This window comes from Tiliqua scincoides, chromosome 1 (genome assembly GCF_035046505.1).
Source record: "Tiliqua scincoides isolate rTilSci1 chromosome 1, rTilSci1.hap2, whole genome shotgun sequence".
Classification (NCBI taxonomy): domain Eukaryota; kingdom Metazoa; phylum Chordata; class Lepidosauria; order Squamata; family Scincidae; genus Tiliqua; species Tiliqua scincoides.
In genome coordinates this window covers 119684924-119707519 of record NC_089821.1, presented here as the reverse complement: position 1 = coordinate 119707519, position 22596 = coordinate 119684924, and the positions used below count along the sequence as shown (strand labels likewise).

General features: G+C 43.6%; 1 protein-coding gene across 1 annotated transcript in view; it reads right to left on the bottom strand.

The window, feature by feature from the left end:
- The window catches only part of CCDC150 (coiled-coil domain containing 150), a 32617-nt gene extending 21607 nt beyond the window's left edge, over window positions 1-11010 (bottom strand). Inside the window, exons 1-11 of the mRNA XM_066615491.1 lie at window positions 10865-11010; window positions 9150-9367; window positions 8509-8687; window positions 7547-7615; window positions 6819-6935; window positions 5484-5613; window positions 3129-3172; window positions 2571-2663; window positions 1808-1915; window positions 1035-1159; window positions 632-809 (exon numbers count right to left, since the gene is read on the bottom strand). Of these exons, the coding sequence (XP_066471588.1) occupies window positions 632-809; window positions 1035-1159; window positions 1808-1915; window positions 2571-2663; window positions 3129-3172; window positions 5484-5613; window positions 6819-6935; window positions 7547-7615; window positions 8509-8687; window positions 9150-9367; window positions 10865-11010 (1407 nt within the window). The remainder of the gene's footprint in view (window positions 1-631; window positions 810-1034; window positions 1160-1807; window positions 1916-2570; window positions 2664-3128; window positions 3173-5483; window positions 5614-6818; window positions 6936-7546; window positions 7616-8508; window positions 8688-9149; window positions 9368-10864) is intronic.
- Between the last annotated feature and the right edge of the window lie 11586 nt (window positions 11011-22596).

The window sequence follows — 22596 nt, the reverse complement described above, 5'->3', positions numbered from 1 at the left end:
CATACTCTTGAATTGAGCAATTGGCCTTGTCGCTGTGTGCACTGATACCTCTCACAAAAATTGATGCCAAAAAAATAATCAGCTCTTTACTAAAAAAAAATTCTCTGACCAGTTGGGGGATGAGAATCCCTCTAGCCCTCCAAAATAGAAGCAAGATATATATTACTGGTTCACTGAGAAAAAGAACAAGCTTTTCTAATAAGAAAGGAAGGAAACCCAGTAACCTGGAGGAAGGGAAATACTGGCCAAGAAGGGGAATGCTGGTGCAAATTAAGTGTTGGGTTTTTGTGTCTTTAAAATGACACATTAATCTTCATGCAAAAGCCCATAAGAAATGCAGTTCAAATCTGAAACCATCAATGAAAGATTACTAACCAAGAAGCAGTCTGTACCAGTTCCTTGTGCAGTTTCCAGTCACAGACTGCATAAGAACTGTCCCAAAAATATCCTCCTGAGAATCTGTAGATATTGTTACAACCATGCCTTTCTGGTTGTAAAATCATCACATTCTTTTTGGTTCTTATAGTCTGCTAATTGGCAAACAGGGGTTTCCAAAACGAGCATTCTTGTCCCATCAGGCACTGAAAAGATAATGTTCTTAAAAGAGGAACATAAGTATCAACTATTGTACCTCTTCCTCTAGTCTCCTTTTCTCCCCTAGCAGAGAGTCTTTCTCCTGTAGAGCTGCCTCTAGTTCACGTCGTAACCTGGCAACTGTGGACTCCAGGAGCTCCTTCTGGGTGGCTGTGGCCTCCTCAAATGTACAGGCTCTCTGCTTGCAATTAGCATGCTCAGAACGTAGAGCTTCTCTGCATAACAAGGCAATAAGCAAAAATGTGTTGCCGTTTTATACGATGCCATCTTCATAGAAAGGAGAAAGGCATCTTATGCCAAGTCTGTGACACAGAGGGAACTAGTTTTTTTTTAAGGCTTAACTAGAGCAGGTAGAAAGCTCAGAAGGACAGAAGAGAACAGAATAGGAAGCCAGGCCAAACACAGGAAAGCACAGCATAAACATCGACTGCTTTTCTCACATTTGCCTCTCAAGCTGAGCTTTTTCTTTCTGCACAATTTGCACTTCTCCTTTAATGCTGGTCCGAGCAGCATCCAGAAGCAAGTCTTGCTCTTGTAGTTTCTGATTAATTTTCTCCTGTTCTGCCTAAAAAGAGAGAGGTAAACATTATGAAACAAAGGTGAAGGTCAGGTCAGTGAGTGGGCCAAACCAGGGAAGGGAGGGAGTGGGTAACAGCAGCTCACACCAGGATCCTATCCCCCCTTTCCAGGCCTGGACCTACCTCTTGCGGCTCCTCAGAATTATGGCAGCTAAATAGCTGACATAGGTCAGAGGAGACCCACTGGCAATATAAAATATAAAAATATTTTTACATACCTTTCCCAGGACTGGTCTTCCCCCTCCCCACTGGATACAGTACACACTCTAGCAACGCAGCTGCTTCACACAGGATGGTGCAGGACAGGATTGCGCATGAGTTTATTAATTTCCCTCTATTTACCCCCACCAATTCCTAGCTTGGACTGTGCTACCAATGTACATGGGGCATACTGTAGGTACGGCAATACCTTCCATGATGGGACTATGACTTAGGCTTTGATGCCCTCAGAACTAGTTGCAAGAGTAAATGGCTGGAGATAAGTCAGAGTCTGGGCTGGGATACAATCATATGGGGAAAGCAGAATAGCAAAATTCAACTCAAAAGATAGAAATTATAGGATTTCAGTTGGTCCCTACTACACAAGGAGCAATGTTGGACAAATTACATAAATGTGCATCAAAATGCATCAGTACCTTAAGAGTGGTTTGATGATCCGAGATAAGCTTAGCATTCTCCATGGTAACACTTCGAAGGGAGTTGTTCAGATGTGCACATTGTTGGTTCAACTGCTCATTAAGCACCTGAGCAAGAAAATGTAGTCTTTTCACAGCAGTCGCAACAATTATCTCTATGTCGCTATTCTCAGTTTTCTTTCTTTAAAAATAAGAAATTCTTAGACCATTAGAGAAAATACTAGGAATGCATAGGCAAATTATTGCCTAGTCTGAATAGCTAAGTGATGGGAGAATAGGCATAGTTTTCAATGGGTATGGAACAGAGTTCCTTGCATAAGAAAAGCCTGGCTGGATCAGGCCATAGGTCCATCTAGTTCTGCATTCTGTATTTCACAGTAGTCCTCTAGCTGCCTCTGGAAGACCCATAAGCAGGAGAATACAGCATGTTACCCTCCCACCACTGCTCCCCTGCAACTGGTATTCAAAGTATACTGTCACTGAAGCTGGGGGATGTGCATGGCCATCATGACTAGTAGCTGTTGATAGGCCTGTCCTTCATGAACTTGTCCAATCCCACAGCTTTGCAGGTGTCTTACATAACAACTACGCCACATGCCAAATAACACAACTACTGTAATCCCAACCTCCAATTCACCTTGACAAATAAAATTCTTACAACTTGGTTCTTAGAAGTAGAATGGAATATTTATTCAGATCATGTAAACTTATTTATCTTTTGTGCTCCACCAGACCAAGACCTTCAGACACCCGTTGTCACTACCTGCACTTTTTCTGCCACCTCTCGCAAAGCAGTTATTTCTGCCCGCAGCTGCGTATTCTCCTCGTGCTCTTTGCTGAAAGACTGCTGTATGGTCTAGAAGAATGGAAAATAATGTCTTGTTGGGAAACATTATAATTATTTATTATTATTTACTTTATTTATATCCCACCTTTCTCCTCAAGGGACCCAAGGCGGCTTACAACAATAATTAAAACACACATTAAAAACATAATTTAAAACTATGTAAAAACATATTAACAGACATCTTTAAAAAAGCAGTAAACAGATAAAAAGTTTAAAAGAGCAACCAGCAGCAATTTATAAAAAACATGGTTTTAAAAGACAAAGCAATTTCTGCTGCTTAGCCAGGAATGTCAATGTATCCTGTTTCTTGTGTTTTATACAAGGGGGCAGGTCTGTTAATGAGCACAGCTCTTGAATTATTAGGCAAATACCCTCACAAAGTACATTCCTGAACTTTAAGTATGTGTAGGATCAGACATGTTCAAAAACAGAAAAAAAATTCTATCCAATTCAAAATTGCCTTTTGCCACTTACTTTTCCTTCTTCACTAAGTCTAGAAATGGTACTCTCTTGGGATTCTAGAACAAAAAACAGAAGAAAACAGTCAGCAAACTTTGCATCTGTGGATCCAAAAGTTAATCATTTGCACTAATTGTTTTTATCTAAATACTAGACACAGGAAGAAATTCCTATAGCTGCCTTTCCCTAGAATATCCTTCTAGATACACAAAGGGCACAATCCTAACCAGGTCTACTTAGAAGTAAGTTCTATTTTGTTAAATGGGACTTACTCTCAGGAAAGTGTGGTTAGGATTGCAGCCAGAGTCTTTTAAAAGGAGGAGAACTGCCAAATGCCACTTTTCTTTCAGGAAGCCTAGGAAAGGATTCTAGGCTGCAACCCTATGCACGTGTACTTAGGAGTGCCTTCTGCTGAATTCTGAGCAAATTATTTCTGAGTCACACTCGCAGGACAGGGCTCCTCTTAATGCTTTTACACACAAAGCGGTTTCTACATGATCATAATCCTATGATGACTGAACTTGGTGAGAATGAGCTGCAAGAGCACCAGCAATCTAATAAGCTTCTATATGAAAGGGCAACTTTCATATAGAAAAAGACTGTGAAAAAAGACTAAATTATGAAAATTATAAAGGCAATTCACGGAAGCCAATGCTATTGAAATAGCTGTGTTTGTGTGGGATTTTTTTGACTGGTTGACCGCTAACATAGTTGGCAACCTTCAGTTTCGGAAGACTATGGTATCACGCTCTGAATGGTGGTTCTGGAACAGTGTCTAGTGTGGCTGAAAAGGCCGATTTGGGAGTGACAATCCCTTCCACACTGGGAGCAAGTGCAGTCTGTCCCTGGTCTGTCTCCCTGGCTATGGGCCTTCCTTCTTTGCCTCAGTCTGTTGGGCAAGTGTCTCTTCAAACTGGAAGAGGCCATGCTGCACAGCCTGCCTCCAAGCGGGATGCTCAGAGGCCAAGGTTTCCCATCTGTTGAGGTCCACTCCTAAGGCCTTCAGATCCCTCTTGCAGATGTCCTTGTATCGCAGCTGTGGTCTACCTGTAGGGCGCTTTCCTTGCACGAGTTCACCATAGAGGAGATCCTTTGGGATCCGGCCATCATCCATTCTCACAACATGACCAAGCTAACACAGGCATCTCTGTTTCAGCAATGCATACATGCTATGGATTCCAGCTCGTTCCAGCACTGTGTTGCTTGGAAGTTTGTCCTGCCAGATGATACCGAGGATGCGTCGGAGGCAGCACATGTGGAAAGCATTCAGCTTCCTCTCCTGTCGTGTGTGAAGAGTCCATGACTCACTGCAGTACAGAAGTGTACTCAAGATGCAAGCTCTGTAGACCTGGATCTTCGTATGTTCCGTCAGCTTCTTGTTGGACCATGCTCTCTTTGTGAGTCTGGAAAACGTGGTAGCTGCTTTACCGATGCGTTTGTTTAGCTCGGTATCGAGAGAAAGAGTGTCGGAGATCGTTGAGCCAAGGTACACAAAGTCATGGACAACCTCCAGCTCATGCGCAGACATACAGTTCACCGCTAACATACAGTTTCTAAAAACAATAGTAGTGTATCTAGCATTCAATCCTATATTTATTTCCCTGGGAGCAGGCCCCATTGAATTTAATGGGGGTTACTTCTGAGTAGACAAGCACTATATGGCTCAGATTAAGTCCCACAGAACTCAACAAGGCTTAGTGCCAAGTTGCCATACTTATGATTGCCCTGTAAATATAGGTTCCTCTTGATTAACATTAAAGTTTGATGATTAAACATTTAATATTCCTCTTTCTTTGACTTCAAATCACTCAAACCCTCATCTCCAAGGGCTGTTTCTCAGATTCATGCTTCAGGACTTAAACATATTAATGGGTCACCACAGACAGAACATCCACAGTGCCACAAACAAAATGTTTTTCAACAGAGTTATTTCATACATTCAACTACTGTATCAACAGTGCAATCCTAGACATGTCTATTCAGAATTAAGTCCCACTGTGTTTAGTTGAGGCTTATTCTCAGGGTGTACAGGATTTCAGCCCAAGTCACGTGTACTTAGGAGTGCCTTCTGCTGAATTCTGAGCAAATTATTTCTGAGTCACACTCGCAGGACAGGGCTCCTCTTAATGCTTTTACACACAAAGCGGTTTCTACATGATCATAATCCTATGATGACTGAACTTGGTGAGAATGAGCTGCAAGAGCACCAGCAATCTAATAAGCTTCTATATGAAAGGGCAACTTTCATATAGAAAAAGACTGTGAAAAAAGCACTATATGGACAGATTAAGTCCCACAGACAAGCCATCAATATGAACCATTGATGAACCATCCTTAAGTCACTCAAGGGTCCAGCAGCTGCTGCCATACCTAGATGAGCTTTAAGCTGTACACATTCTTGTTCCAGCTGGACAGCCCTCTCCTCTTCCTTATGTAGCCTCTCCTGAGCTACTTGAATATCCTGGCGTAGGCTGTTGCAATCCTGCTGCAGAATGTGAACCTGGAAAGGCATCCAGAAAATACATTCTTGAAAATAGGTGTTTCTTAAAACATCATAGCCTTTCCTCTGAAAGCTGAAGTATAAAAAAAAATTAGCTCTATTGTTTGAAGCCATTAAGCTTTCAATTATTAATATGGATTTATACAGACAAACCCACACCCCATCCATAAGGTTCAGGGCAAGCACCCGACTGAAGCTGAGAAACAGGAAGGAGCCATAGCCACCTACAAAGCCTACCGCTGAGCTGGGATTTTAATACTCATTTCTCAGGGCCTGTCTGTCCAATGGATCACACTGATAGAAGATCTAAAACACAAGCCATATCCTCCTACGGGCCTGAAGCTCTGCACTGGAGATCCCCACAGTGGAGACCTGTACAACCTATGACCCAGTAAGCAAGTCCATTAGCTCTGTATTACAGCTGGCAGACACTCAATAATGTTCCATTGGGGGGGGGGAGCAAAGTTTGGCTCAACGAGCCATGGTAGTGACTTCCCTCACCTGTGGAGCCATTCCGGGCAGTGAAAGCAAAGCAGAGGAGATGCCTCCACTTTGCTCTCACTGCTCGGAATGGCTCTGAAGGCGAGAGGGAGGGTCACTTCCATGGTACACTGAGATGTCTGCATAATTTAGTGCTGTGCCCCCCCCCAGGGGACACTACTGCAAACATTGGACATCTACCCTATCCTTGCTGTTTCAGGCAGGCAGCAAAAGCAGGAGGTTTACAGAGCCCGTGTGGGAATGGGAATGGTAGACTGTGTTTGGTTTGCTGGTTCATAAACTATGCAGTACTATAGGATTCTATTCCACCTACCCCTTTCCACACCCCTGGTGAACAGGCTACTTTCACAAAAGAGCATTAGTAGCTAGTATGCTGAGAACACTGACAGGAGTAGGCTTCTAGAACTTCTGCTGGGGTACAAGAGGGCATCACGTTCACCATAAAGTTTGGGTGTGTTGCAGTGTGGCTAACACAACCTGCAACTGGCTCATTATAAGCCAGGGTCATAGTAGGGAGGTAGACAGCTGGTGAATACACTTCCTATGGCAATCCCTTCAGCAGAGGATGATCATGTTGTCAGACTGTGAAAAAGTGGTGGACTGCCGTTACCTTTTTGCAACAATAGACGTTTGCAGTATTCTGAAGACTGCATTGTTTAGGTGACTGCTAGAAGGAAGAACGAATGTTGCTCTGCTTCACTAACCTGTTTCCGTTCTTTTTCCACTGTTGCTTCCATATCCTGCACCCGATACAGCAGGACTCCTTGGGATTCTTCCAAAGATTTCCGTGTGCTAGACTCCTTGGACAGATGCTCTGTTAGCTAAAAGCAATGAGGATGTCAGGCAACAAGTGAATGCTGTTTTAAGTAATCAAAGCTGGATATGCTCCAGTGCTTTGCTGAGAAAACTAAGGGCCAAATCCTATCCAATTTTCCAGCGCAGTTACAGCTGTGCCAACAGGGTGTGCGCTGCATTATATGGTGGGAGAGCAGTCACGGAGGCCTCCCTCAAGACAAGGGAACAATGTGGTCTACATTGTGACTGCATCGATGCTGGAATGTTGGTTAGGATTGGGCCCTATGCATCACTAAACATTAGAAACAGTACTTATACATCAAGGACAAACCTCAGAGGCAGAAAAACAGGAGTGACACAAAGCCTGAACTTCCTAAGAAGCTGATGTTTCACCATGTTGCTTTGGTATGCTCTTAGACTAATCTGTCGGCTTTGCGGGATTAGTTTTATTTGTTGCTTTTTAAAACCTGTATTTGAATTTGTTTTAATAGCTCTTGGATGCCACCTTAAACTTTGAAAAGCCAAGCAGGAGCGGTAAATATTTTCCCTGCTTTTGAAAGTCATGCATTGTGGGGATTTCATTTCTGAGAGTTATGCATTGTTGCATGTTAAGAAGGAAAATGGTTTTCCATCTTACCTCCTGAAGTTTACAGCTCATTTTAGTTTTTGTTGCCCTTAACTCCTCTGCTGCAATGGCTACGTCTCTCTGCAAAGACCAAAACATAACACATCTAGCAAGCTGTTGTGGCAGAATATGCAAAAGGTTTTTTCAAAATCAGACTTTTGGAAGACAATGCATATTGCTCTTAGAGTTTGACAGTGGCTCCAATAGACATTTCTGTTACTTAAACTTACACAGGGGAATAAAAACACCACACCTTTTCAAGTCTATGTTTCTTGCACCTTAAACAGATCTATTACATTTTGCAATTTAAAATATGCAAACTAAGCAGCTTGCACATGTTTACTTTTATACAAATGATAATACTGAGGCAATTTTTTTTCAGAATTCAGAGGTTTTGTTTCAAAGTGTTTTGGCAGGGACTGGAACAAAAACTGTAAAAAGTGAGGAGGGTCTAACAGAGAGGGAGGATGACAACTAAGCATATGGAGAGTGAAAGGATGGACCAAGAGCTGTATCGAATAGAGAAATCCCACAGAGTCTCAACCCATCCACAAAGGTGTCAGTAAACAGTCAAAGCATTTTATTTTAACCATCAAAGTTGAGAACTTGTCTCTCCCACAGACCCAAAGAGAGCAAATATTCTTCCCATTTTTTGAAATGTAGGTAAGAAATGTATATAAGAAAGCATCTGCAAGTGACACTTGCTAGTGTCTGTGCTAGCACACCCTTCAGTGCAGCTACAGTCATCAGGTTTTCTTGCCTTCTGGAAAACAGACAGCCATTTCTCTTTTAGCAAAAGTGAAGATAACAATTCCCAGTTTTGCTAAAACACAAACCTAAGGCTTGGAGAACTACAAAACGTAATCGTGTTTTTAAAGTCACAAAACAGCAAAAACAAAACAGTAGCAATTCACAAAATTGCCCTAAAGAGCTTCCAAAGAATGGGTTGCCTCACACACTGAATGTCCCAGTACCTTTGTTGCAGTTGCAATCTCCAGAGCAGCACTCAGCCTTTGCACTTGATCTCGGGCTTTCTCCTCCTCTTCTCGCGACTCGCTCAGCTGCTGACACAACATTCTCCCTTCCATTTGCAGAACCTTTAATTCTTGCATATGCTCTTCCTGTAATGTGTTCAGGCGCTGTTCCAAATTGGCTGCCGGACAGGAGGACCAAGGGATGTTACTCAAATGCAGTGCTTCCCAAACTTTTGAGAGCTGAGGCATTTTTTTTCTAAATTCAAATGGAGGGCATCTTTCCTTCCCACACCACAAAATGTTCACTTCTAGAGCACAAATACCCACTTTCCAGAGGTTGTCCCTGCAATTTTTGCATAAGTCTATTCTGCGCATCCATCCTGATTGGAGGACAGATCATTCCGCTCATCTCAGCTTTGAGACTGCTAAAGTATGGAACCATCTCTGTGGGTGGCTGATTTAAGCTCACAGCAGTCTTTAATTAATTTCTCATGGTTTGTAGTTTAGGAATTACTGCTAGGAAGGCTACAGAAAGATACATACATTTGATGCCTGTTGGGTATATGCAACGTTGAGCAGAAATGGCTTAAGGCATATTGGTTTGTTGCAAGCACCAGCCTTCTGGTCCCATCATGAAGTACCTGCATGCTGTGGATTCAACTCTTTCTCTGTTTGTAGTCGAAACATGTTCAACTTCATTGTCTGCACCACACTCTCTAGCCGGCACATCCTATTTACAAGAGTCTCACAGGTTCTCCACAGCGTGTCACTCTTTCCAACAAATGCCACTCGAGCACGGACAGGACTGATGGACTGATGATCTGAGTTCTCCAAGGGTTTTGAAGAAAAGAGTTCTGTACTGAAAGAAACAAAACACAGAAAATGTCTAATGTCTGGAATGTGCATATGCAAACCTTAATATTAATGGAATGAATGCTGTCTGCAATCTGGAACACCGTTTCTTGATGCAGTCATATGCAGTTATTGTCTGAAAATAACAGTACTCTCAAGCTGTCACTATTGCCATAGTGATGCTCATCACTGGAGAAAAGTTGACACACACTATGCTGCTGATATCTAAACCATGTTGAAAAGATCAGCAGTGTTATTTATTTCCTGCAATATTTTAACCATGTCTTTTTAACCACAACAGATTGCTAAAGCAGTTCATACTGATATGATCAAATTGAAAAGCAGATCTTCTCCTCCTCACTATGACAGATCTATAATTTCTCGATCAATGACAGATTATTATGTCTCCCCCTGAATCATGTAGTTTCACTGTAGGTGATCATTTCTGATATATGGGAAGTTATCCCAACCCCTGCTAATTGGGTAAGGGGCACTTTTTCAAGTGGGTGCTCCTTTTTTTAGCAGGGGGAGAGTAACTGGCCCACCTCACCCCAGCACTGTCTGTTCTAGTGGCTGTCTGCTGGTGTTCTTTTTTGCATCTTTTTAGATTGTGAGCCCTTTTGGGACAGGGAGCCATTTAGTTATTTGATTTTTCTCTGTAAACCGCTTTGTGAACTTTTAGTTGAAAAGCGGTATATAAATACTGTTAATTAATAATAATAAGTTGCATCACAGACAGATTTTACAAACAGCATAGTTTTCAGGCTCTTGTCCTCATATATTCCACCAAAGTTTTGGGCGGTAATTATCTCAGGCTGCAATCCTAACCATACTTTCCTGAGAGTAAGCCCCATTGAACAAAATAGGACTTACTTCTGAGTAGACCTGGTTAGGATTGTGCCCTTATTCACTTAGATGCCCTGTGTTACAAAGAATCCTTAACTACTTCAATTTCAAACATTATTTATTCAGAAAATACTTCACCGTCTTAGGTCCCAATCCTGTCAAACTAGCATTCCAGCAGTGAAAGTCCTTTATGGCAGCACAAAAGCCAGGTCGCTGCTGCAAATGGACTGCAACAGGCTCGAAGGCCAGCACCAGTAACTTGGCAGAAGGGATATGTCATTGACAGGGCAGGAAGGGGATGGATCTCAGCGGCACTGATGCATCAGATCTTATCCCAGCTTTTTTAACCCCAGCTCACCTCTTTCTCTCCTTGGACATACACCAGCAAAATGGCATATGTCCAAGAAGACAATCAGGTAGCCTACGGAGGGGGTGGGGGGGTAAGTAAAAATATCTTTACCTACTGATGATGGGGGCTCCATTCGCCCCCTACGATGTAGCACATGCTCTGTTGGCGTGACTGCATGTTGTAACAGGGGATAGAACTGGGCAGTTAGCTTTTCTTCCCAATATCCAAGTTACTCAGTTAGATGCCAAAAAAGAGATGAAAATCAAAGACAGGGAGAATTTGAAATTCAAACATCTGCTTCAACTGTACCTGTGTCTGTTCACACCAAGTGTCTGCAGATTCCTCAAAAGTTCGTTCGTCTGCTCTTCAACCACTCTCATCCTCTGGTCCAGCACCACAAAGGTTTCGGGAGTAGTTGCATTCACACTCATTGGTGAAATTATTGGCCTTGCCATCACAATTCCAGTATTCAACAATTAACTGCAAACAAAGTCTTAAGATATTTAGCAGTTATAAGGGGTTTCCAACCTGCCAATCTGTCAGGAATGAGGCTCATGGAAAGTGGATGGAGAATATATCCACAAGAACCTACATCAATGCCTTCAGTAGGATCTGGGGGCAGTTGCGATCCTACGGACACATACGAGGGACATACGAGGTTCCATTAAACCTAATGATAATTAGTATTATAATTAGTGGGAATTAGGATCTAATTAGAATTAGATTAATGCATCAGATTAGGCCACAAAATTATCAGAGGTTTGGGAGCTCTATGTACAAAAGAAGAAATTTTTTTTAAAGAATTTGGGGGTTTTTCGATTGGAAAATAAAGATAACTGGGCTGAGGGCACCATGGTTTTGCACACAATTGTCCTATCCAATTTTGCAGCACTGATGCAGCCATGCCAACGGGATGTGGTGGGAGGGCAGTTACAGCAGCCTCCTCAAGGTAAGAGGACATCTGTTTCCTTACTTTGGGACTGTGATAAGGCTGCATCAGTGCTGGAAAGTTGGATAGGACTTGGCTGACAATTAACTTATCTCAATGGCCATATGGAATTATCATACCCTAACCCAATGATCTAGATCAGTATGGTCCACTGACTGGCATGGACTCTCCATAGTTTTGGAGCACTCTTTCCCAGCTCTACCTGAGGATGCAAGGGACTAAATCTGGCACCCAGCTGTGATGCCAGGCTGTTCAACACTGAGTGCTCCTGTTCCCACCAGTGATCAGAAGGATGAGAGCCTATCTCAGGCTGCAATCCTATCCACACTTACCTGGGAGTAAGCCCCATTGACCACAATGGGACTTACTTCTGAGTAGGCAGGCAAAGGATTGAGCTGTCAGGCTGCAATCCTATCCACACTTTCCTGGGAGTAAGCCCCATTGACCACAATGGGACTTACTTCTGAGTAGACAGGCCTAGGATTGGGCTGTCAGGCTGCAATCCTGTCCACACTTACCTGGATCAGGCACTTCAGTTCCCTTCCACGGCCTCCCCGCAGGAGCAGCTCCCTGAGTGCGACACTAAACCCGCTCCGTTTCCATGGAGCTCCGTTAAAGCTTCAAACTCACCCGCTTCCTGAGCAAGTTCCGTCTGACGCATGCGCACCCTGGCTCCTGCTGCATTGTGGGACATGTAGTCTCTTCGCAGAACGTAGCGGTGAGGAAATCTGGATGCGCATGCGCCGCCCGCCCGCCCGCCCGCGTGTATAAAAGCATGCAGGGAGCGGTAGTTTTTGACTCTTTCTGGGTGTCATAAGTCAGCAGTGTTGGTTTATTATGAAACGAAGTGCAGCCCTACATTTTCTGGACTTTTATATCACATTTAATTGTTGCCTTTTGGTGTCAGCTGCCTCAGGCTTCCTTGCATGTAGAAACACCTGCACACACCCCTGCAGGGTAGAGATATATTGTTGTAGCTGCTCTCTGGTTTCTCCTGGGGGTCTTAGAAGTAGTTTGCAGTGCCTGAGCTGGGGCAATTGGTTTGTTCTCCCACCACAGTCCTGATGCATCCAGCTCTCTTAGCACGAGGCTTCCATCACCCTTTACTCTCTGGGCTGTTTATCCGCCTCCTGCATAAGTGTGCGTGGCAGTGTTTCCCAACGCTTGTGCCCCACTGCACATGGTCCACCTATTTGAAGTGCACCACCAGAAGTAACTGGTGATAACATCATTGCTTGGGAGGTAACAAACAGCAGTAAGAGGCTCAAAGTGGACAGAAGGGCTTTTCAAGTGCAGAAAAGCTTGCTTTGGAGCCTCCAAGTGCTGTTTGTTGTGCTACATTCCTGGTCTCACTGCCTGGTGGCAGGGTTCAGTGGTCCCACATGTACTACCAGACACCACCTCAAGTACCACTGGTGGCAGGGCTTAGGAGAGGGGGGGGAAAGGGGGTAATTTGTACTCAGGCCCAGGGTCATAAAGGGGGCCCAGGAGCCAAAGGAGGTGGCTGGAAATTTCCTGAGATCTGACATTTTCCTATCTATTCAGATTTGTTGATACATGGGATGCTGGGGACACTACAAGGAGCCTGCAGCTGCAGCTACTGGCAAGCCATATACACTGGGCTGAGGAATGCATACATGACACTCCTTAACACAGTGTCAAATCTGGGAGGAAATTGGCTTGCTGCAGTAGCTCTGGCTTGTGGATCTGCTTGCCATGTTGGAGTGTATAGGAGCTCAGGGACACAGCCGCAGGGCTACAGGAGCTGCAGAAGCTAATTTTGGTACGCACAGGACACTTTCCATTCTAGTGTGAGCCTATATATTATGATGCTCATTTTCTGCAATGATTTTCTATATTTAAAAGATTTTAGAGAGTCTTAGGAGTGTGTTTGATATTTCTGTATTACTTTATCTGTCTGCCAATGCCACGTGGGTGGGTAGACCTGGGCTCCAAAGACTTTTCCAGCTAGTCTCCACCCTCCCCGCCCTGTTTTGCCCCTCCTTGCCCCCATTCTGCTTGCCTGTCACTACCCTCCCCCACTCTGTTTCAACCCTCCCCCTTTGCAAAGGGGCTCAAAAGTAACTTTGTACCCCCAGATAAAATTCCTCTCAGAGGCCCTGACTGGTGGTGTACACACACACACACACACACACACACACACACACTTCTTATTGATGAGGATGCTCAGTGCCTTTAAGAGCTGTGTAAGTGGTAAAAATTTAAAATCTGTAGCATTCCTCATCAGTGCATCTTCATGCCAGGAAAGGTTGGCTGCACTTCTGCCCTTTGAGTAGTATTTCATAAGGCACAGAACCCCCACCAGGGGAAAAAAAAGCTGTGTCCTAAATAACATATGTCTGGGTCCAACACTGCTATTTTGTGCACTGTGCGCTTACTTGATAAGTTCTGTTGAATAAAGTGAGACTTTTTTTTCTGTAAATATGCATAGGGTTGGGCTTGTAAAATACTTAGGACCAGTGCTTTTTTTGTGGAAAAAAAGGTGCAGGAACTCACAACTTGTTAATCTTTTTTTAATTATTTATTTATTTATTTTTAAACCATTTTTTATTGGAGAAATAAAATATTTTTTATGTGCTTCCCCCCTAAAGATGAACTTACTTCTGAGTAGACATGCATAGGATTGGGCTGCCAATCTCCACATCCCCTTCCCCCTAGCTATTTTTTCTACACATGGGGGAAAATACTGTACAGGTGCACTTGTAGCATGTAGTATGTAGTGTGGTACTACTTCGAGGAGAGGAAGCAGTAAATGGATTCCGAAAAGTGGCTTACATGAGTTCCATGTAGTAAAATTACTCTAAGTAACTGTGGGAGTAAGAACAAAAAAGAAATTCTTACATGAGAGGGGTCCTTAGGTGCACACAGAAACAGCTGCATTTGGAAACAAGCGATTAAATATGGTTTAATTCAGGTATCAGAATACTCTGTGTCTTTGGGAAGGTGCTTGGCATGTAATTGTATGTTCTCTGCTGCCCTGAGCAGCTGCTGTGCATTGCTGGAGAGGAGCTGCAAACGCTGGCTGGCGGAGGGCATGCTTGTGGGGGAAGGAGGAGGAAGATCTCTGGCAAGGCTGGACAGCACGTTGTACACAAGTAGAATCCCTTTTCACCTGCCCTTAGCATGTGAAAACGGGTGCAGATAATCTGCCAGGATTAAGAGCCCAATCCTAGGTATGTCTACTCTGAAGTAAGTCTCGGTCTAGTCAATGGAGCTTACTCCCAGGAAAGTGCCTAGGATTGCAGCCTAAGAGCCCAGTCCTATGCATGTCTACTCAGAAGTCCACTTTAGTGAATGGGGCTTACTGTGGATAGGATGGCAGCCTTAGAGTCCAATCCTGTGCCTGTCTACTCTGCCTCTGTTTTGCTCCCCCCTCCTGGAATGCCTCCGAAGGGGAGGGGCCCCTACAAAAAGGTGCCGGAACTCCGTGTCCCCCCCCCCTCCATTAGAAAAAAAGCCCTGCTTAGGACAATCTTGATAATGGGATTGAAGTGAGATATTTGAGTCTTGGGCCATTGTGATGACAGCCCTTTACACAATATATTACCTAAAAAGTGCTTGTCATGTGGCTACTGACTTGAGTTGCAGCCTAGTCTACACTTCTTTACTCAGAACAAAGTCCCACTTCCTTCTGAGTAAATCTAACCTGTTTTCAAATGTTTATAAGGCTGCAGCTGTGAAATATTTGCAGTAGTAACCTGATCTCTTCCTTTGCTTTTAATTCTGCCTGATGCAGATATTTTATAGAACTATAATTTCCAAGACTGAATAATTCTGGCTAACTAAAGACAGGGCTACTAGGATGCATTGTCTTATCCCTTTTCTGCATGAGAAGCTGAATTATTTGCCTGTGAAGAGGGAGGTATATGCTGGAAGGAGCAGAACTTCTGGTCCTTTAAGGCAGGGTTTCAAACTCTTTTATACAGCTGGTTGAGAAGCAGTCATGGTGCCTGCTGAGGAGTGGAAATGATGTCATTAAGCAGGAAGTGACATCATTAAACAGGTAAGCACTTTTTCTTACTTATAAGCTCATAGCAGTAAATGACAGAAGAAAAAATATGCAAATTTTGACAATATTTTCAGGAGATGGGAAATTTCGCCCAGACTTACCTGAAGTGGCACTGCTGAAAGGGTGGCCTGCTTGATAATTGGGTTCCCTCAGCACCTTGGCAGCTTCTCCCTTTCTCACTTCTCTTGGTCTACACTTCATCCCTTGTACTGTTCCTTGCCTTCTGAGACTTTCCTTCCATCTCTCTCTTAGTGCCTTGGCAGAAGCAGCACTACTGAAAGGGTGGTGTGGGGAGAGTCCAATTATTATGTGGACCAGGGCCTCTGAGAGGAATTTTGTCAGGAGGTACAAAGTTTCTTTTGGGCCCCTTCCCAAAGGGGGAGGGGTCAACGAGGGGGGAGGGCAGCGACGGGGGTCGATGGGTATAATAAATATAAATAAATAAAAGAGGATAAGAAAGCACATTTGATTTGAACATATTTGTTTACGCTATAATGCAGATGAGAAAGAAAAATACAGATGAGACAGAATTCACATTGAAACATCATTTTATATTAATACGCAAATATGATCATCAGAAGACATAACTATTATTAAGAAACTTACAGTGCAATCCTACTCATGTCTACTCATAAGTAAGCCTCATTGTGTTCAATAAGGCTTACTCCCTGGAACACATGTATAGAATTGTAGCTTTACTGTTTACTTTGCAAAAAGAGCTTTCCTGGCCTTTTTCTGTGAAGTTTTGAATTACAACATGGAAATTAATTGTTCTGGCAAGGCTTGATTCGATACTTAGCCTGGCCAAATCCACAAGTCGTCCCTGAGACATTGTAGATCTTAAATAATTCTTAATTAGCTTTAGTTTGCTAAATGACTGCTCTGCAGAAGCTACTGTTGCTGGAATTGTTAACAATATTCTTAAACTAATACAAACATTTGGAAACAGATCACCTAGTCTGTACTCTGTTAACCAGTTCAACAGATCTAATGGTTTTAACTGTGCAGTTCCAAAATTTGCTTTATACACTGATGGTAAATGTTGCATTTCTTTTCCAAAGTCTTCACTATTAAGGTCAGCAGGATATTGTTCTGACAAAGATAAAACTTTTCTCTCCACATCACATGCAGACATGGAGAGATACTGCCACAAGAAACCAAATTTTTCTGCCAACTGCTTAACAGCATTGAAGCGGACGGTTAATGCTGCTATAACATGGTCCACCAAAACATAAAACACACACTTTCTGAAATAGGCCTCTTCTGGAGTATCATCTGTGTCTTCCATTTCTTCCAAGTCAGCATCAGGTGTATTGTCATCATGTGGCCTTGCCCTCTTGCGCCTAACTCTATCACCTCTGTGGGAGAGTGTTATTTCTATATTTAGATTTGATGCGACCAATTTGGCTTCATTCCATATGCATTTCCAGTTGTTTCGAAGTTCTTTTATCTCTGTGATAAGAGTTTCTATGTTTGCTACTTCAACATCCAGCATGGCATCTCTAGCTTGGATGACCTTGTTGCAAATATCTATATGGCAGCTAATATTTTGTACCACAAGGCTGACTTTAACACACATGCAAACAATGTCGCGTATACTAAAGTTCCAGTGACTCCATTTCTTGCTTTGTTGTCAAATTTAGTTCTAGGAGGTCTTTCAGTGCTAATTTAATGCCAGGCAAGTGAGCTGCAAAAGGTCGTACACATTCAATATGATCAGACCATTGTGTTTCAGACATACCATGAAGAGAACTAATACCGTTTTGTAGTAATTCCCACCTCTTAGGGCTGGAACTAAATAGGTGGTACACAGTTTGAATTGTTCCAAAGAAGGTTATTGCTTCAGGTAGGCATTCAGTAGCATCATTTCCACATAAGTTGAGTATAAGAAAACCACAAGGTGGAAAAATGGCTGTAGAGCACTGTTCAAGAATTTTTGCTTGTGCATCTTACTTTCCGGCCATATTAGCCCCATTATCATAGGCTTGAGCTCTACAATCACTGAGAAGAATACCATGTTCTTTCAATATATCAGTTATCAACTGAGCAATTTCTTCCCCTCTTTTGTTGCTACAATCTGCAAATGTGAGAAATCTTCCTTGAATCTCACACTGCATTTCTTTTAAAAGTACATATCTCAAAAGAAGTGTTGTTTGTTCAGTATGGGAGGAATCTGGTGTGGAATATACTAGTACTGCAAAGTACTGCAAAGTACAGATTGCCTCTCAAGCAAAGTGTGTTGTTTCACAAGATTTGAGCATTCTGCAATAAACTCATTTTGTGAGTCAGGGGACAGAAAATGAACCTGAAGCGGCTCACCCCTTTTCTGTGGCTCCTCCACACCTAGTACATGTTCCTGAACGATGGGGTCCCACCTGGAGAGCAGTTCAATGAGTCCTAAAAAGTTTCCATTGTCTGGATCACCAGTTCGTTGGGATGAACCAGTAAATGGTAGACCACGTTCTCCCAAGACGAGTACAACATCTATTATATGCTTTAAGAGATTATACCATTTTGCAGCTTCAGTTTTGATTGATGCTTGTAAGATTATGTCAGCTCCTGTCCCAGACAGCATGCACCTTTCCAGATCTCGCCAAGCCAGGTAACGTTCTCTGTGGCTATTGCCTTTTTCATGTTTTGGGATCCTGTAGAAAAGTTTCTGCCACTTTCCATTAAAACCCCAGCCTTCAGCAGATACCAGGGCAGACTTCTGTGCAGCAGAAGTGCTAATCTTGACTGTCTTGTGCCAAAATAATCTACATGGTAAGCAATATAAAACTTGTTTCTGTTGACTCCAAACAAGCTAGTCTCAGCCACCAACATTTTTTTCCAGACGTTGAAAATGTTTAGGGAATATTTAGGATGCCAGCAGGCCACAATAACAGATCTCAGCCCCTCATACAGCTCAGAGCACAGGCCCACCTCATGTACTAGTGCTCAAGCCCAGTAGGTGGCGCAGCCACTTTGCCTTAGGGGAGTTGGAGGCCAGTTTGTCGGAGCTAGCATCAGTGTCCTGTCCCCTCAGGTCTGCTGAGCAATCAGGAAATTGTATGGCTCCAGGCCCCCACCTCTAGCTCCCGGGCCCTCTTTCAGACCCCAGGTCCGGGTACAAATAACCCCCTTTACCCCCCCTCTCCTAGGCCCTGATGTGGACCACTCTTTCAGCAGAGACACCTCAGCAGAAGCAGCTCTGCTGAAATGGTGGCCTGCATGATAATAGGGTTGTCTCAGAGCTGGACACTCAGCAGTGCTGCTTCTGCCAATGCACCACTTTGCAGCTCAGCAGCTAAGAGCAGCTGATGGCATGGTCGAGAGACTCCCATTATCACATGGGGTGGATAAAGAGCCTCCACAGGCTGTATCTGGCCTGAGAGCCTTATGTTTGAACCCCTTGCTGTAAGAGCTCTGAACCTGGCAGAGATTTAGTAAGTGACATCCCCATTCCCATTCACTTGTCACAGTGGTAGGCAGAAAGTGTCATTCTAGAACTTTTTCTTTGAAAGGCAGAGAGAAGCGTTCTCTTGGAATGTGATCACAGCCCACCTGCTGATAGAATTGGTATATCTGCTCCAACTTGAGAGAATATAACAGACTTCTTGTATATTAACTAGTCTTAAACAGTTTCAAACTGGAGATGGAAATATTTTTTGTGTAACTTGACTTATTTTCTCTAGATGGCAGAAGAGAACAACCAGGCTCATAGGGAAGAATGCCTGAGAAAGAAGCTTGTTGAGTAGCTTGAGCTTATTTTCACCTTGTTAATGTATGAAGATCTACCATTAGTATAGGGAAGGGAAAAAATTAAGGCTGTTTTTAAAATGATGCTCAGAAGTTAGAAATGGCATGCCTTTATCAACATAAGTTGATATTGTGACAGAAGCCTTCCTCATATGGGTGGAGACGTAGCAGTGGGTATTGCAGTGGGTATGAGCTTGCATATATCTCTCACTGTGCTAATGGCATGTAACATGTTCACCAGGGAGTACATGTGTACAGGCACCTACCCATATCCACAAGGGATATGTTCCAGAGCCCCCAGTGGATACAGACACCATGGATATGGGGGAACCCTATCTCCATTTCCCCACCCCCACACCCATTAATATCACTTAGGTCCTTCCCACTGACACCAAATGAAAATGTTTCTTCTTTTTGCATGATACTATAAACATGCAATCTTATAGTTCGATGTGCAGGCAAAAGACGTGCAGGCACGTTCTTGAAAAGACTAGTTGAATGTTAACAGGAAACAGTTAACTTTCTGCTTTCTGTTAACGTTTGATTAGTCTCTTCAAGCATTCAGGCTGCCTGCCTGCACATCACGCTATAAGCTGGCATGCCTATAGAGTCCTGTAAAAAGAAGAAAGATTTTTGCTTGGAACCGGGGCAAGCACCAAGGCAACATTAATGGGTGCAGAAGCAAGGGAGAGCAGTAGATCTGCGGATACGGGGGGGGGGGGGGATGCCTGTATATTGACATGTACAGTAGCCCCTGTATACGTGGGTCCCATATCTATTTCACTTATCTGTGGTTTTCACATCCCCCCCCCCGGTCGCACTCACGACTCACCTCTCTTTGTTTGCAAATGCTTTGCAAAGTGAAGCTTTTTCTTCTTTTTGCTTTGGAATACTTTAGAAAAGGAAGCAGGCAGCAAGAACCTAGACTTGTAGCAGCTAGGGGAGGCGACAGTGAGAAGCAGAGGATTAACCCATTTCACTGGTATACGCATTTGATCCCTGTTGCGTATATGCAATGTTGGGCAGAAATGGCTTAAGTTTCCTTCCCTCTGTTGTCCCAGTCTGGATCAAAGCTCCACATGCTTGCTATTTCCATTTGAAAAATCAAGCATGTGACTCCCAGTGATGTGATAGACACAGGCCACAATTCTATCCTGTGGCAAGCCAAGAGGCTTGCGCTGTATCCAGTGCAGGATAAAGGCCCAAAGTGGCTCAGCCAGAGATAAACTTTTCCCCTTACCTCTGGGTAAGGAACATTGGCCCCTCTGGGTCTCCTCAAACATGCACTACCTCCAGAGGTGGCGCAAGTCCGGGAAGAGCAGAGTGGCTTGAAGCCACTCCGAGCTTCCCAGGAACAGGGGTTGGGATCCCGCCTCCCACTCCCCACTTGCCCACCCCTGGGGCCGCCCACCACCTGCCCTCCCCCTGCCTAGGAACACCTCCCTCCCCGCCTCCTCCCTGCACATCCCAGAGCCTTGCGTCAGCCTCCACAAGCCAGCACACCTCCATGTGCTGGCCTGGCTTACTCCCGACGAAGCGCAAATGTGCTTTTTACGGCAAGGGACTTGCGCCAACCCAACTTGTTTTCTGGAATGCACCCATATTCTCATTTGGCCCTTAGAGATATCAAGTTCTAATATTGGAATTCTGCCATGTTTTCCACAGGAGAAGCCAAAACAAACTGGAGTTCTCAGTGCTTAAGAGAATTAGGGTTTTAATCTTCTATAATAGTTAAAAAGTCGACTGGATTAGTTCTTATGTGTTGTGCTGAATTCTCCAAAGTAGGCAGAAAGTTGGCAATAGAGTTCCTAGCAACTAACCATGGCACCAATGGGAGCTTTACTCCTGAGACTAATAGCTGTGGGGGTGGGCAGAGGCTGATCCAGCCAAAGATCACAATGGGGCAAGGGATTAAAGATCCCCTCTCTGCTCTTGCTACATTTGAAAAATCAGGAGGCCCCAATCACACAATAGGCATATCATCTAGTAGTTCAGTAGTCTTCAACCTTTTTAGTATCATGATGACCCATATAAATAAATACTGTATGAGACTGGGGACCCACCACATATCTGCCCCCATCCTGGGACCCTATCTTCCCCCCGCCCCTGTTACCATCCACTCCCCACCCCTGTAATCCCCTCCCAGCACTGTAACCAAAAATTCTTATTATAGAGAGCAGAAAAAGTGACCATGAAGCCTGGCACTAGTGAAAGCTTAGCACAGTCGCTGAGAACCTGAGCAGGACTGGGACGCCATCTCCTGGTTCCTAACAGGCGTACATCAGTTACCTCCCCCTTTACTTGGTGGTGCTCTAGTCCAGTGGTCTTCAACCTTTTTCATTACTGTAAGTTGCTGTGACCCCATAACTGAGGCTTTGCAACCCCATTGGAGTCACAACCCCAAGGTTGAAGAACACTGATCTAATTTGTCCCTGAAGGAACACACACTGTGTGGAGAAAGGAAAGAATCTTTTTGTAGTATTGGTTTTAAACTGTATGTATTCTAATACAGGCATGCGCCACTTAACAATCATTCGCTTAATGACAGACCGCATATATGACGGTGGTGAAAGCACAATAAAGATGCGGTTAATGAGGCAATCGCGTCTCCCGTAGCCTACAGCAGAATGTCTGTTTACACAACAGAGAGGTTCTTAATGCAAAGAAGAGGCAGTCTACTTCCAGTAGCCTGTGCAGCCAGCTAGTGTCTGGTAGGGAATGTCTGTTTACACACCAAAGGCTAACAGATTGGACTGAATGTTCACTTAATGACCTAATTGCATAACAACAGGGATAAGAGAATGTATCCCCGTCGTTAAGTGGCACACACCTATATTTTCTTATTGTGTATTCCAATAGAAAGTCAACTGGTACATGTCATATGCTGCTACTACCCATATGTCTACAACCATTGTCTCCGCAGCTAGTTACCACTCTTCCTCTATATATTTTAATGCAGTGTTTCCCAAACTGTGGGTCACAATCTGATCTTTGATGGGTCATGAAAAGTTTTTGAAATGTGATTTTTAAATTATAAAAATAAAAAAAACACGGGAAAAAATAGAAAAGGGAAAAAAACAAGGCACATTTTATGTAGCATAGCCCCTCCCCCCTGTATATTATGCAGATATGGGATTCAACGATGACTGCAAAAACATGGATAAGTGCTCAGCCATACCTCAGTGCTGCTATCTAATGATGAAGACTGAAACTGACTCTCTATTAAACATTTCTCAATAAGATCCCGACCGTATATGACCACCATAGGCTTAACCCTTTGGTTCTTGCACATGTCAGGACCATGTTATCTTGGGCAGTGTTTCC